The 17,363-nt window shown below is 38.5% G+C and overlaps 1 protein-coding gene across 1 annotated transcript in view; it reads right to left on the bottom strand.

The window, feature by feature from the left end:
• Window positions 1-4,947: 4,947 nt before the first annotated feature.
• Window positions 4,948-17,363, bottom strand: part of LOC139478260 (cornifelin homolog A-like) — a 58,358-nt gene continuing 45,942 nt past the window's right edge. The window contains exon 5 of the mRNA XM_071260676.1: window positions 4,948-6,527. Within this exon, the coding sequence (XP_071116777.1) occupies window positions 6,426-6,527 (102 nt within the window). The 3' untranslated portion in view covers window positions 4,948-6,425. The remainder of the gene's footprint in view (window positions 6,528-17,363) is intronic.

The following is a 17,363-nucleotide window of genomic DNA, read 5'->3' as shown; positions in this document are numbered from 1 at the left end:
AAAGTTAAAAGTTCAATGGGCTTTTTCTGAGAAATTTAGCTGTCTTCATTAATAATACTCTGAAAATCCTAGTTTAGACATGCTTATTGCCTGTTCAAAATGCAGCAGATATTTTGTTAAACTTGAGGAAATATCAGTACTGCTTGTGAGTGTAGTATGCTTATTGATATTTCCACAAAGGAATTCCTTTCAGAATTGTGAGAGAGAGTTTTGTTAACTGAATGTTGTGATTTAAGTGGAGAATTTCACTGCAAACTGACATCATACCGGCTTTCAGATTGGAAATATTTGAACAGCGTGTAGGAGCAATAAATGAAAGGAACAAGTTTGTACAAAGAAGGTCCTGTTTTGTCAAACTCTTTCTGTTATTGCATGCTAGAGACTAGGTCATATTGATTGATTGTGTGTCATTTAGTAAAACATGATTCGACAATAATTGAAATTCATATTTCCAGGTTTCTCTGTCATAGCATATAGTAGTGTTATCACGATTGTTTCTTGTTGAAAGTTGTCAAAACTTAAATCTTCTGGGATTTTCAATTTGATGGGTTTTTTTCTGGATTAGTCTCCCTTTGTGGGTTTCTTTAAGACTTTACTTTTTTATCATTTAAGGTGACCATCATCCATGTTAGTGTAATTGGATTCTCTAGAAACACAGGACACTGGCTTAATTGGCTACATTTCGATCTGGGTTGTGTTCAGGTTGTATTGAGCAACTGTGCAAGAGGCATTCCATGTTTTGGTAATGTAACTCTGGTTGTGTTTGGAGTCATTCAAATAAGATTTTTTGTTCATGTTACACATGTCCTTCACATCCCAGTTTAGGCAAATTCAGATGGATTAGTCAGTTATATTGTGACAGACTTCATGATTATTAGTAAACAATTAAACATGTCTACTCAGATATTTCGGAATTTAAAAGAGATGGCCATATGTTACTGTTTACATACTTGAAGGTTCCAGAATATCAGGAAACGTCTCTTCTCATGTCAACCTACAGTTGCTATTCACACAATGTTGTGTTTTGTCATTTTCCTCCTTAAACTGACCAAAATACAAGAGGGTGTATCTACTATGATGTGAACTAATCTTTACATTGTAATACGAACTCTGTTGTAAAAAAGAATAGTTTCACACTACAAAAAATAAAACATGAATCATCTGGTTCAAGGATTCCAGTAACACAGTTGTGTCTTATTTTTTTAATAGAATGTGTTCGAAGCTTCATCACCATACATGATGAATCTTCAGAAAATGATTGTGGCTGTCGTAACAGCTTGTAAACAAGACCATATTTGGACAAAGCGATTCTAGGATTACAGCAGTTTTAAGTCCCCTGCTATAGCTGTGGCTTAAACTACTGGAGCCTTACAATTGCCAGAATTTTACCGTATTTGTCACAGTATAAATAATTACGGCATACCGTAAAGCTACTGGCTTTGTACCGGCAGCATGGCTGCCAAACTTTTACCATAATAATGCACGGGAAAGTTTTACAGTGAAGCCAGTAGACTGCTACAGCTACTTTATGGTCATGTCCAAACTTTCCCTAACTGGCATGGGCTCATTGGACAGGAATTCCTGCAGTTCCTGACAAAGGAAGTAGAATGTTTCCTTTGTCATCCGACCCGTGAAGATCCGTGGTGCGATAGGTCTTAAGCAACCCGTAACAGGCGACTATGCTTGTCGTAAGAGGGATCGGGTGGTCAGGCTTGCTGACTTGGTTGATGCATGTCATCGATCCCAATCGCGTGGATCGATGGTCATGGCGTCAATCACTGGATTATTTACAGACCGCCGTCATATAGCTGGAATATTGTTGAGTGCGGCGTTAAACAACAAACCAACCAAATCCTTTGTCATCCGAAAATTTTCCACCCAATCTTTGTCTGTCAACTTTCCTTTTACGATGTCATTCCATGTTTTACCTCTGTTGTATCCACCCTTTTCTATAATGAGAAAGACCCAGTACTAAACCAGTACATAGAAACATAGGAAAGTCTCGTCTTCTCTTCACAGTAAGTAGCCTGTTCATCTTGGTTTTAAGAGCGAGTGAGTGAATGAGTTGTAGAGACCGAATTACTCTGAAACTTACATTAGCAAATATATTTTGCACACGGCGCATTTTCTTCACGTGAACGCAAAATATTTTTACTTTTGCTTATATATGTGCAAATTTACTCTGTATGTAAAGATACTCATGTGTGTATATTTTGGCATGTGAACAGGGTATAAGTGTGAAGCTCAATCCTTACAGCACCTTAGTGGTAATTGTTCATGCTCAATATAGAGAGACATTATAACCAGACATATCATTTGCCAAATTTTCCATTTTCTGTCAAACTGTCTTATATCCGAAATATATCGATTAAAGTCTTCGGAAAGTTTTCAAGTGACAATTTGTTTTTCTTAATACATGTATATATTTTTGGTATGCCAGTATAATGTGATTTATCAGAATGTTAGAGTTGTACCCATGTAAAACAACATTTTTTTAACGTGAATTGTTTTGAAATTTTACATTCAGAAAACATTCTACTTTGGCCCCAAACTCTTTAACATGCTTGCAATCCCAATATACATGAAGTTAGTACTCAGTACCAGTTTCACAAAATGAGCACAGATCATCATTGAGAATTTTCATTCTCATCAGTTCTTTCTTTGTATTGATGATGCGATGAATCAATTTATATTGAAAAGCAAGTAATCTTTTGTACATTTTCTGTATCTGATATAAACATCCTTCCATGATATATCCAAGTCAAGCATGGTATCCAATTTTTCACAGACTGGAGCCTTTAGGCGCTACAAGTAAGTCTGTCGAAGTTGTATTTAAATGTTGATTATATAACATAATGTGGTTATTTCTAATAGCATCTTTCCAGGTTTTTGGTATGTTTGATAGAACCTGGTAATAGTTGATAATTGTGCCTTTAATTTGGTATTTACCTTTTAGTTCAATGAAGGGCATTACTTCTCAAAAGGCTGTGGAGTTAATTTTATGTCTTCTATAAAACGTTCCCCAAGCAGCCAAAACATCTCTCCAGTAAGGTTAGCTAAGTGTATAAAGTTTTCAGAATTGGCCCCAAGTAGGAATATATACTCTTTAAAAAAAGGAAACTTGACATAGATGTAAAACCACTTTTTGCCAAATATCTAAAATAATTACATTAAATGAGAACCAAATAAGTCAAACAGAAAGATGATGTGTCTATAATTCGCGAAAACACATGCAAAGCACATAATGGTAGCGTTTGGGGATCAATTTTACAGCTTCATCCAAACACAACCGCCTGTAAAAAACGTGCAGCACAGGATCCTGCATTCAGGCATGCAGGCCCCCCTGCTGAATTGGTATAAAAATCCACATCAACGGCTGTTCATACAGTCCTTCTAACGGCAGTAGAGGCGGTGACAGAATGCCAAGAGTGAATGCAGCTTGCAACCACCGTGATGAATTCTGGCCCATACCATGACACTCTGCTGCACACAGTTTTGGGTGTAACGTTCACCCCGACGTCTGTAGACACGTGCGCGCCCATCAGCACGTGTGAGCAGGAAACAGGACTCGTAAGTAAACAGTACATTTCTCCACCTTGCACGTGCCCATCTAACCCTCGGTTGGCACCAAAGCAGACGGTCCACCAGATGACGTGGTATCAATACATGACGTCGAACAGATCTTCGTGCAAAAAGTCCAGCCTCTCTTAGTCTGTTGCGTACCGTTTGATCTGTTATTCTGCGTACCCCAGGGATCTGTGTGGCTGTGGTAGTGCGGTCTTGGAGGTGTCGCAGCCGGATGTATCGATCTTGTGCTCGGGATGTCACCCTTGGTCTTCCTGACCTTGGTCTGTCGTCAACTTTGTTGGTGTTGTATAGGGTCCAAAGTGCAGAGATTGTCTGTCTGGATACGCCAAAGTGCCTGGCCACTTCTTGCCGAGTTGCTCCAGCTTGTAATCTCCCAATGGCGTTGTTCCGTTGAGCTGCATTCAGTCTTGGCATTCTGTCGACGCCTCTAGTGCCGTTTGGACTGTATGAACAGCCGTTGTTGTGTAATTGTTTATACCCATTCAGCTGGGGGGGCTGCATGCCTAAATGCAGGATCCTGTACTGCACGTTTTTTACAGGCGGTTGCATTTGCATGAAGCTGTAAAATTGATCCCCAAACGCTACCTTTATGTGCTTTGCATGTGTTTTCGCAAATTATAGACACATCATCTTTTTGTTTGACTTATTTGGTTCTCATTTAATGTAATTATTTTAGATATCTGGCAAAAAGTGTTTTTACATCTATGTTAAGTTTCTTCAAAAAAAGAGTATATATAGCTTGCGGAGTGTGGTGTCAAATGAACAAGCAATCAAATCCGTGCTGATGTCATTGAGATATTCCCGAGCCATAATGATCCGCATGAATGTCATGTTATTAATATGGGCTCGTATAATACGTTAGAGACCTATAACAAAAGTAAAATTAGTATTTTAATAAACCTTTGATCGGGAATGTTGATAGAGGACAACTGGTAGATATCACACTAAATGTAACTTAAATACATGGTCACTTTAAAATACAAGAGTGAGTGAGTATGGGTTTACACCCCTTTAGGGAAAATTCCAGCAATATCACGGCAGGGGACACCGGAAACGGGCTTCACAGACTGTCCCCATGTCGGGAATCTAACCCGGATCTTCGGCATGACAAGCGAACGCTTTAACCACCAGGCTACCCGACCGCCCCTTAAAATACAAGAAGAATGTCAGGCACCAATACTCGTTTGAAGTCCACATGCAAGGTGTGCAACCGAATGAAGACAGTGAAAGCGTCTCAGGCACCATATGTGGATTACACCCACACTGCAGTATGAACAGCATCGGGTCTGAAAAGCAAAAACTGTGAGTTCTTGGATAACAAACAACCTATATGAAGATGCCTTTAATGCAACGTAACAAAACAAGTTCTCAATATCATTTATTTTAAAAAGTCAAACCCATAAGAACATGTATGTACAAAAAATACTACATGCATCTGTATAACAACACTTATGTTTATCTCTCTGGTCGATTGGGCCAATATTCAATGTGTAAAAATTATAAAATTCTTATACTTCAGAAACGGACGGAGAAGTGAGCGTCTCCATAAGGTCAAGTCAGTTGTAGCATTGGGGTGATCTTGTTAGGAAATAAAGTTTGCTCTAAAATACAAGGTACAAGGCTATAGCATCACATACTTGACACAACACAATGCATGTACATGGCTATAGCATCACTTACAAGATGCAATGCAATGTACATGGCTATAGCATTAAGTACAAGACACAATGCAATGTACATAGCTATAGCATCACGAACAAGACACAATGCAATGTACATAGTTATAGCATCACGTACAAGACACAATGCAATGTACATGGCTACACCATCACTTACAAGATGCAATGCAATGTACATGGCTATAGCATTAAGTACAAGACACAATGCAATGTACATAGTTATAGCATCACGAACAAGACACAATGCAATGTACATAGTTATAGCATCACGTACAAGACACAATGCAATATACATGGCTACACCATCACTTACAAGACACAATGCAATGTACATGGCTATAGCATCACTTACAAGACACAATGTGTGTACATGGCTGCATCATCACGTACAAGACGCAATGCAATGTACATGGCTATGGCATCACGTACAAGACACAATGCATTGTACATGGCTATAGCATCACATACAAGACACAATACGTGTACATGGCTACAGCATCACATACAAGACACAATGCAATGAACATGGCTACACCATCACTTACAAGACACAATGCAATGTACATAGGGAAGTTGTTTTCGGAGGGATAGAGGGCTGCTCGTTAAATGGCAAATAAGTCACAGCATAATGTAGAACATAAAAGCATGTCTATCAATGATAAAAAGAGATAAACGTTTCAGTGAAACTATTAGTAGAGCATACACTGACCTTCTGTCTGAGCTATGTGTGAAGGCTCTTGGTTATAATGTAATGCTTGAATATATATCCTCTCCCAAAGTAAGAAATATCTATAAACAGGAAGTAAAGATAACAAAATCTCCCAAACCTAATATTAAAGTTTAAAATGGTCCATTTACTTATCAGATCTGCTATACATCTGGAGGACAGTTTAGAGTCCTGCTCAGTTGACTACAGATGGTAACTGAGTATTTACATTCATTTGACGTCACCGTTCCTTTCTCACAGCATGGACTGTTTCCATTCATATCAGCACTTTCACTGGTAACGTGGGTCATAATGTAGACAGGGGTACATATGATTGCATAAATGTTAAGTGATTTCAATGAGATTGTTTCTCTTAAAGATGAGCTGTAGGTCATTAGAAGGTCTTATCCTTCGTGAGTGGAGGGTCCTGTCTTCGAAACTTGACCTTGACCTCACTGTTGCATGTTCCGAATGTAGTCCATCTCACGTGACATCTGACACAAAGCACATGGGCCGCAAAACGTTGTCATGCAACAATCATCCATCACAGTTCCCTGCAGAAAGGATGAGCTTGGATTGTGAAATTCCTCTCATAGGAAGGAAAACAACATAAACAGTTTTTTTAGTTAAGATAACTTTGTATTCATGACACAATTCAATTGTATACATATCAACTTGTTCTTGTCCCTAGATGGCTGAAATAATGCTGATGCCACGTTAAATTTTAACACACTCACTGAGGTGGTTTGTTGCAAAAGCTGATTACTTATGCGTTTATATATACTCAACAACAAAAGTTCCTGTGACATCAATATTTTAGTGTATTTTTCAAACAAGTAAAGTTTGGTTTTCAGTATTGTAGTACATGTATGGAATCAAGTCACAAAAAATGCAACTGCTACAGAAAAGCATGCATTCCATGCAAAAGTTGACTTTTATGCAAGCCCCATGCATTTCACTACCCAAGAATGGGTATAAAAACGTGCGTTAACGGGATTCCATATGCATTGTTTAGCATCGTGCTGACAACAACCACCCAGAAAAACAACAAAATTACGCAATTATTCAACATTACGAAATGCCACACCTGTCCGAAAATGAGCGTCTGCAAGCCATTGGTATGCTTGAAGCAGGATCAAATCAACGGGATGTTGCAAGACAATTTAAAGTCCATAGAAACACCATTTGGTGTTTATGGCAAAGTTCGCAACAGACAAATGCAGTCAGAGACCATCCTCGGAGTGGCAGGCTACGAGTAGTATAGGTAATGATGGTTCTGCCGCAACTCCACTGGAGCCAGATTTATATACCTATACCACCACTACAGGGGGAATTTTTTATGCAAAAATGATGATGCGATTCAACGATAGTCATGAGATTAAACTTAATTGTAATGAAAATATTCTCTATTATTTTTACTAATACTGTACGTATACCATTATTTTTAACAAAGTGATATTCAACATTTTTACTAAGTTCTTCGTTCATTTTACTAGGAGACCAGACTATATACTCTTCTTGGTAATTGGAAAGAAACAATTGATGACCGATTTGGTTGGTTTGACATCACTGATATAATATATACCTTGTAATTCTCTCCATTTGATAATTTTGTCCCTGAGCATAAATGCTTCGATAGCTTTTTCGAGATCTTCCTTTGTTGGTTTGTAATTCTCCATTATTATATATTTACGTAAGCATTCTTCTAAATGAATGTATGATTATTTATGCTGTGTGATCTAATGATAGTAAGCAATCTATTTTTAATCTCCAACCAGTTCTTTGGTTTTGGCATGGAATAATTGACGCACTTGTTGTCTCCCCTGTTCTATGAACTTTTTTTTCTGGTCTTCGCTTATACCACTGGTCTTATGAGAATTATATCGAATCTCCTGCTTCATTGCATTGTATTTGGTGAGTTCCGACAACACTAAACGAAACTCCTCCTCGGATATCTTACAATCAGCCATTGCTGTTGAAATATGATCCTCAACGCTGTTCAACTTTGCTTTGGCGAGTATCCGAATATTATCGTGTTTTAATGCTTTCTTTTGCAACTTAAGAGAAATGAATTTGATTGCTATTCCTGCCAGTCCTGAGACTCCAGCTGCTATTTCCATGCCAAGTGCGATAGGCGTGGCGATTATAGTTGATAATAAGCCAACATGCCAGCCGTTACAAGTGCGGTGTCAACTCCGTCTAGAGCATTCACGGCTCTGCGATACTTTTTATACAATCCAAGTCTCAACTCCCTCTCCTTCTCTATTCGATGTTTTATGTCGTTTATTTGATGTAATTGAAATCTATCAACAGTATCCATCTTTTCAGATGCCTCATTGAGCGCCGGATATAAACTCATAGTGTATATTACGGTCATATAATAGTCTTTAATTGGTCTTGCTTCAATGTTTTGAGAGTATACATCAACCTTATCAATACGGCATGAATATCTTAGTAAGAGAAATGCTGCCACTTTTAATAATTTGGACCCCCTCAAGGGTTGCAACGGGTGATGCTCCAATATGAATAATACTGCAACGTTGACGTTGGTGTTTCTTTAGCCATTTAATCGATAAACCTGGTAATATTTCAAAGGCATCTTTCTGTGCATCTCCGAACAAGACTTCAATAATAAGCGTAGAAAGATTAGGTATTGCACTCAAGTTCTGTTTAATATCATTGAATTCAGTAACCAAATTTAAACTAACATTTTTTTATGCCGGACGACTAAATAACATATGACCTGGGTTTTCTCGCAGGGTAGAGACTAACACACTTTTTCGTTTTAACGGGATATAAGCCCCGAGTATGATCCCACTATCTATTATCTTAGTAAAATTATGTGCCTTACCCATCATCACATACGGTGGTGTAATGACGATATTCAGTAGCCACTCGATGTTTGCTTCAACCATGGTCCATTTATTATCATCGTTGAGAGTAAGATTGTACAAAGTGTTTTTAAGATTACCTGTGAATGTAACTTCTTTCCGCTTGTATACATTATCTTGTAAGTGTAAAGCGTATAACTTACCATCGGTACTGGGTTTACCGAATGCTTCTGTGTCTCCGAGATCGGAAAGCGCAATTGTATTACATTGTCTGAGTGTTCCAGGGCCTGATGAATCAACCATTATTTATAATATGGAGTGTTACACTCAAGTATCCTATATGTACAGGTTGGTGTTTTACATCTAATACAGAAATTTGGAGGTCTGAAATAATACCCCGCTTTAATTTTTTATATTGTAATGATGAGAAAGATTCCGTTCTACCGCTATTGGATTTTTCATCTTTGACTGGAACAGCTCTGAGTAGAGTTGAAGGACTTTCGAGTTGAATATTATCCGTTGTACTGATCTGATCAAGATGGATGCACAACTCTTTATAGGGAACTAAATCGGGTAATTTAACTCCATGCAATGTATAGTTGGGTGGTATTACTTCTCCGCATGCAAATCCAAGTGTAACTTCTAAGTATGGGAGAAGCTTTACTCCAGCCCTTTCTCCAGCTCTAAAAATCAGCATCCCATTCGACTCATTTTGTGTGAGACCATGTCCCAAAGGTTTAAAAATTTCATCATTGAGTGAGCATATGCTGTAATACCCATCAGGTATAATGTGCATGTCTACATCAAATATTAAAAACTCATAATTATGTCTCGCAGCACTTATATTGGTCCACCGCGGGTAATACGTTACATCGCAGAGAGCGACTTCAAGTTGTCCATCCGACTTATCGATAGTATGAAGCAGTTCAATAGACTGACCATTTGTTATTCTCGGGAGTGTAACATACATATTAAATATACAATGATACTATATCATAACTTAAATATGAAATCAACTTATATTACTAATCAGTCGATTTTAGTAAGTGCCTCTGATGCTTATTTTTTTGTTGAATTCCCGGATTTCTTTGAAAAATATAGGTTCATGGCAACTAGCGATAAAATGGTGCACGAATGGTTTCACAATCCGATGCAATTTTGGCAGAATCAGTTAAACTTTGCCATATGGTGTGCAACAACAGGATGTGGTGTATCTCTTTATGTCCCAGGATTTGAACTAAATAAGTCTGTTTTATCATTTCACGTGTACTATCAGATTAGACGTATACTTAAAGAAATTAGTGCCCAATTACCGCAGGATTGAGCATGTAATGCATCAAATAATCCGTACAATAGGTTCGCGTATGAACGTATTTGTCAGGAATTTAATATTGCTACGAGTAAAGATTGGCGTATTAAAGGAATTAACCATGGTCTAGGTGTTCCGTACAGTGGACAAAACACTGTTAAAGAAGAAAGCGATGATTTAGTTTATAAAACTAATCAACCATTCAATCCATTTAAGTTGTTACAGAAAAACAATTTTTTGTAAGATTACATAATCTTAATCATGGCTGGGAACTTTCGAGTAACGATTGGAGAGGTTCTCTTATGAGTTTAAAGGGTGGTTTGACTTATATTGTTACAAAATTTGTGCAACTGAATGATACCGCAAATGCTTGGAATGAATTTCTTAATGATAAAACAGAAAATAATTTTACTAATCCAGGAGTTGTAAGAGTTCATGAATCAATAAGAACTTATGTATGGGCAATTCTCAGTGCACAATCGCAAACACGAACATCCATTATCGGTTCTGGGACAGCACTCGATGGACAAAAACAGTTTGTCGCAAGCGTGGAGGATGCTATTTATTCACCAGTTGACATACCATCTTCTATAAAACCTTATCAAGATGTATTACAGTACGCTCAATCCAAAGTAGACTTCGTTTATGCGCCGGGACTATACATGCAGGGGTTGAAAAATACCATTGCCCGACGCCCGTGCCAAGAAAGGTTTAGATGTCGGGCGTGTATTATCTAGCATGCCCGTGGACAAGTACAGCACACAAAATGAACTGGGTCAAGTTTCACGCGAATGTAACCATGTGATCATGTTACGGTATTTGATTGGCTAATATTTTGTTAGTGTCCCAGACTGACAATGTAATTTGCATACAGCTACACCAGTCAATCAATGGGATTAATACATTTCTATGTCAGACAGGTCAACAACGAGAACCAGGCTTGTTTCATTGTTAAATCGTAGTAACATTTCCATATATGGCACATGCTTCTTGGAAATGGAAGGACAGACAGTTGACATTTCTTGGAAATTGTAACGCGAGGTTGAAACATTTTCCGACTTTATTCGCCAAAATTGATCTAAACTGTATTGAATGAAATTTTGAATAAAATTAATAAAATATGCTACAAACATATGTCAAGGTACACAACAAACATGTTGTTTTTTTATAACCAGATAGTGTAATAATAGGAATTAATTGCGGAATTTGTTGATTGGTATTTCCGGTGTTGCGTGCAGGTGGTAATGTTTTTGCGATGGGGAAATGACATTGTGTCAGTGACTTGAGTTTACTAAAAGTGTATATAAGTTTTGGGAACATTGTGCTACCGCACACAATAACCGAGTTAGCGCTATATTGAAGAGTGCAACAGCGAGTAAGTAAAAGTTTCAAATGAGTAAGCTAGTAAAGGAAAGAGTAGCCTCCCTTTGCCTCATTAGCACCCAGAGGGGTATCTGCAATAACAATTTTTATTGCCAGTACCGCACATGGCTGATCATGTCTCAGCGGTCTATTTTAAGTTTCTTTGGCGGTGGGGACGAACTTAAAAGGAAGGCAGAGGGAAATTCTGAAAGTTGTATATCGTCCAAGAATAAGAAGTATGACGAATGTAAACGAAAACGAACATTCATCGCTGGGTGGAAAGACCAGTTTCCTTGGGTTGCGTATGATGACACAGCCAAAGTCATGAAGTGCACCATTTGTTCAAAGTACCCAAACATACACGCTCGCAATCGTAAGAGACCTTTTATTATTGATGGATGTTCAAATTTCAGAATTGAGTATTTGAAAAGTCACGATACATTAGATGTACATTTGGAGGGTATGTCATATGAGAGAGACGCTCAACGCTGAAGTACAGCAAGTACCAGCGGCAGCTGCGATGTGACCACGCCCTTGTCTTGGCCCCCATGTAGCACTGACAATGTGAGTCCTATTGTGAAAGAAAATTATTCATTACTGCATTCCATGTTGCTTACCGGGGGAAACAGCTCAGTGATTTTGAGTTTAATTTGGACCTACTTGACTGTGTTGGTGTTGACATTGGGAACAAGTATAGGAACATTGCAGGTGCAAGCGAGTTTATCAAAGCCATTGCATGTTCTCTCCAGAAGGAATTTATTCCCGAACTGAAGAAAGCCAGATTTGTGACAATTGTAAGTGATGGAAGCACAGACGGTGTCAACTTGGAACAAGAAACTGTCTTTATGAGATATGTAAGCCATGGTCAACCAGTTTCCTTCCATGCAGGAACAGTACCTCTCGAACAATGTCATGCTGATGGTATGCTTGACGGAATTAGAAAAGCTGTTGAATCAGTTGACATTTGTTTTGATGATCTGTTGAGTACTACAGAAGCTAGTGGTCCTAGTTTAGTATCCGTGAATTTTGATGGTGCTTCAGTCATGCTTGGCAGCAAAGGTGGTGTAGCAGCAAAAATATGCAAACAAGCAAAACATGTTGTACCAGTGCATTGCGTAGCACATAAGCTTGAACTGGCTGTATTGGATGCTATCAAACATCTTCCTAGTCTGTCAAATTTTGAAGATGTCTTGAAACAAGTTTTCAAGTTCTACCATTATAGTCCAAAAATGAGAAGGGAACTCAAGTCGGTGTATGACATATTCAATACTGATCTTGCCAATCTGTCTAATGTGAAACAGGTGAGATGGCTTGCGAGCAAAATCCGAGCTGTTACAGCACTGAAGATAAGCTCAATCACTTAGAAAGTGTGGCCGCTGGTAGATCAGATCAAAGTGCCAAGTGTCAGGGATGGCTGAGGAAAATGAAGACAGTTTCATTTGTGAAAACTATGTGCATCCTTCTTGATGTCCTTCCTATCCTCACAGAGGTATCTCTTCTCTTCCAGAAGGAAGACCTTCTCATTATTGAAGTCCCTTCAGCAATTGAAGGTCTTGTTATGAAGCTCTTAAACTGTAAAATTGATCCTGTTGGAGCAGGAGAGAGTATGGAATACTTTTCAAAAATGTACAACCATGAGAAATCCTCTTTTGATGGTGCCCCCCTGTCATCTTTAAAGATGATACATTCCTCATATCACTTGTTGATGGCATCATCACCTACTTAGATAAGAGATTTTCATGCTTCAAACAGAAGCCTCTCAAGCATTTCTCTGTGTTTGACTTCACAGAATGGCCAACTCAAAGAGAGCCCCTGTCTGTGTATGGTAGCACCGACCTGACTGAGCTGACCTAAAAGGGCACCTGAAAGGCTGCACCAGACCAGTTCTTGATACATAACAGCGGCTGCTTGAAAATACACCTGACGAGTTCTAACATATCTGTAAACTTGTTGAACTCATGCTTGTGGTTAGTCAAGGAACGTCTATTTGTGAGAGAATGTTTTCAAGCATGAACCTAGTTAAAACTCACCACAGAACAGCTCTAAACCAAAAGATACTTTGTCATACACTGACAATTATGACACCTGGTTCAAAGAAACGTTCAGATTTTGATCAAAGACCTGCCATTATGGAATGGCTTCACAACAGACCAAGATCAAGGCATATCTTGTCTTTAGTGAAAGAGGCTAAACCTGAGCCTGTACCAATGCTTGGTCCATGCAGCAGCAAATGTGTTGATTACCGTATTTTCTTGAGTATAGTGCACACATTTTTTCGAAAAAACACAGCTGTGTAGAAGGGGGTGCGCATTAAACACGAATTATGAGTTTAGATGTTTTTTTCCCCCATGGAAAGACATTACCGTGAGCACGAAACACCGGAAATACCATGTCAACAAATCCATACTGAAGTACGCAAAATAATTATGTAATTACACTGTCTGGCTATAAAAAGTGTTCTTTGTATATCTGGACTTATGTTTGTAACTTACTTCATTAATCTTATTCGAAATTCCTTATAATATTGTTTTTATTAATTTCGGCGAAATCGTGTGTGACAATCACTGCACAACTCACCGTTATTAACAGCAACCACGGTCAGAACACCGTTATTGACGCCTTGAAACGAACTTTAGTTGACAGAGAATGGAATGGATACATATATCATAAATGACATACTTTGACTCGTTAAAAGTCATATTTGTTTTTGTTTGACGATTCTATGTTAACATGAAATTCTCGCGATCACGTGATCACGTGCGCGTGAGCCGTAACAGTGACTGGTCAGACATGTTCCATGTAAAAAATAATACCCGGGAACAGCGATCAGCTGCTTCGCTTAGGGTTATTATTATTTTAAATATGTTTAGTAAAGGCTGCATATAATTAAGAAAATAACGGAATATATTATTCCTGATAAATAAAATAGTTTCAGATATAATTGTTGCCGATCCTTGCATTAAAAATCCAATAAAGTTATATCATTGGGTGTGTCTTGACCGAATCACCGGTCGATTCCAAGAAAACGTGTGTACAGCTGATTGCTGTTTCCGGCTTAGTTTACGAGAAAATACACAAGGTAATCTTAATCCCTAGATATAAAACAATGCCTAGCAGAACAATAAATACTATTTAAACGGTAAATAAACATGTCTGGTGATTTTTTATCTCAAATTTCGAATTTGTACTGACGAAGTTTCTCAGCACCCGTTCGTTTGCTGGACTTCGCTGAAAGGGTATGGTGTAATTTTTTTCTGCGCATAATATTCAAATTTTTTTTTTTCCAAAAAATATTAATCCTGCTAGATGGGGGTGCGCATTATACATGGGTGCGCACTATACTCAAGAAAATACGGCAGACTGTCACTCACTGTGTACATGAGATGTAGAGTAAACATGGTAAATATATGAGACAAAAGGGTTAGTTTTAATCATTTATCACAGAAATCCAAGGACAGGTGTATCTCTTATTCTCAGTTCTGCAGCAGTAACATTTTACTGAATTTATTAGCTTGATTTTGGGCTAGTAGTAATAGGGCAAGTGAGAATGTTGGTCATACTTGCCCTTGGTCAAGTAACATTTTTAATAATTTTTCAACCCCTGACATGTCTCCGAGTAATATGGAACTTAAGATCGGTCAAGTGATAGGTTATAATAATAAAATTGTTATTGTAGCGATCAACAAAAACCAGGTATAAATTCAGATATTAACACCAAATTAATAACGCAAACAAACACAGGCGAAACGGGAATAGTCAAGCCACAGACTAACACATCTACTAACGCACAACCCCAAGTACCACCACATATTGTAGGTAAAAATCAACAACATATCGATGAAAAAACAGCGCTTGTAGAAGGTGGAGTCGCGGCTGGTTTACTCATGATTTGGATAAACAGTTCTTAGCGAACTGATTTGGTTAAATAGTTCTTAGCGGATACGTACAACAGCCCTGCAATTGCTATGATCAGTGCCCACCAGTTTTGACTAAGCCAAGTGGTGGTCTTAGCTAATAAATTCAAGAGCCAGGAAACTATACTCCCTATTATACCAGGAAGTGCAGACGCTGCTTTCCCAGTGCTGAACCTAATGCTTTTAAATGCTTTTTATCCATTCTTTTATACCATCCCTATCACTAGGCGGTGTACCACCCCCTGTACCACCGGTTAACGCGAGAGTCAAAGTCGATATAATAAATCCCAATGCGGTTAAAATACTGGCAATGGTTATTCCTTGTTCTCTGAACAATGTTTTAATTTTATCGGCCAGTGTAGTATCATCGTTGAGGACTTGATCGATAGTTTCTCGAATTCGACTGATTTTTGAAGGAAGTGCCTTTCTATTACTGGAAGCAGCCTCGAGGCGGGCGGATCTTTCGTCTTCTAAGTTACGCAATCTTTCTGTAATGCGGCGTCTACTGAATTCATCACCCGCTTGTTCAAGTTTTGTTTTCTCATAAGCTATATGCTTGTCGAGTTTGGATAGCTTGGCTATATTATTGATGAGTTGTCCCCGCATTGTTTGCATTGCCTTGTCAAGACCTCGTAATTCCCTAATACTGAAGTCTGAATATGGTGATACACTGACTGTGGAATTATCGTAGTAGGTATCCAAGATTTCTCCGAGTCCGAGGCCAGCTTCGAGCTTTCTTCCAAATTATCTATGGTACCTAGTTCATCAGGCACAGTCCGAAGAACCTTAGTAGTCTTCGCGGAAAGTTTTTCTCGTCGTGAGTAGTCTACAAAACCTAATTCATTACGAACAAAGTCGATGCCATGTTTAATGGCTATTGTAGACAAGGCTAGGGGCTTACGAGTATGATAATGCAGAAGGTCAATATCCGGAGAGCCACGCAGTCGCAATATTCCTTTACTATCTATCGTAAACTTTGAATAGTCACGACCAATAGGACTAACATCTTCAAAGGTATTGTAAAAATCATTAACGGTTGATTGTAAAAGTTCATCGTTAAGATTCATAAAGCTGGTTTCATCAGTACCCTCTTCGATTGTACTAGGGTTATCAAAATCATCTAGATTAAAATCTTCCATTTTAATATTAAACATAAGGTTACATAATTTCAATATAACAATGTCTTCGCAATACGGACGCAAGTTAAACCCACAACGTAGACTTCGAGATCCATTAGGGGGCAAAGCAATTCGTCAGTCTGTAACTATAACTAATAACCAGAGTACCATTGATCAGAATCAAACACTTCTGGTTCGCTTTCCTAATCTCGGCGCACACGATTAATTTGACTTCTGCCGACGTTAACAGGGAGCCTGTTCAGAACATAGGTCGTGCTATTCCCACATGCCCTTTTATCAAGCATCCCTAGAATATGAACTCACTTTTAATGACTACGGTAGAGTAATCAGAGCTGCTGAAGATGCTAGCTATTCCACTGAAAATATCTCGTTGGAGTATGATATGATAACAGATCACGAATTAGCCAGACAAATTCGTAACAAGTATACCGGAAGTTTAGCCATTTTGTACAATCGCGTGCTGCGACACTGAAAGATCACGAGGAGCAAAAGAGATACGACGTGGAATATCAATCTAAACGTCCCCATGAGGTCGTTGAAGGGTATTTTAATGTTGTTCGAGGACCCCTCCGATGCATTTAAAAGAAATACTGAGAAGTTCTACAATCCCAAGGTTACAAAAGCAGAATTGACTATCGAGGGCGTTCCTAATCAACTATATAGACAAGGAATGCTAGCGTATCAGTGGGATGAGATTAAAAAACTCCCTTCTATAAAACGAAGCCCAGAAGTTAACGCAGTCGTGAAAGATCTGTCTCTCGGGGATGTATCGATGGGTGCATACCTCACCACGAAGTACGCGCTATGGCTCAACACGGACGATGACCAACTACAC

Source organism: Haliotis cracherodii, unplaced genomic scaffold (genome assembly GCF_022045235.1).
Source record: "Haliotis cracherodii isolate W230 unplaced genomic scaffold, xgHalCrac1.p SCAF_1, whole genome shotgun sequence".
Classification (NCBI taxonomy): Eukaryota; Metazoa; Mollusca; class Gastropoda; order Lepetellida; family Haliotidae; genus Haliotis; species Haliotis cracherodii.
The sequence above is the reverse complement of the archived record's forward strand: the minus strand, read 5'-3'. Positions and strand labels throughout refer to the sequence as shown.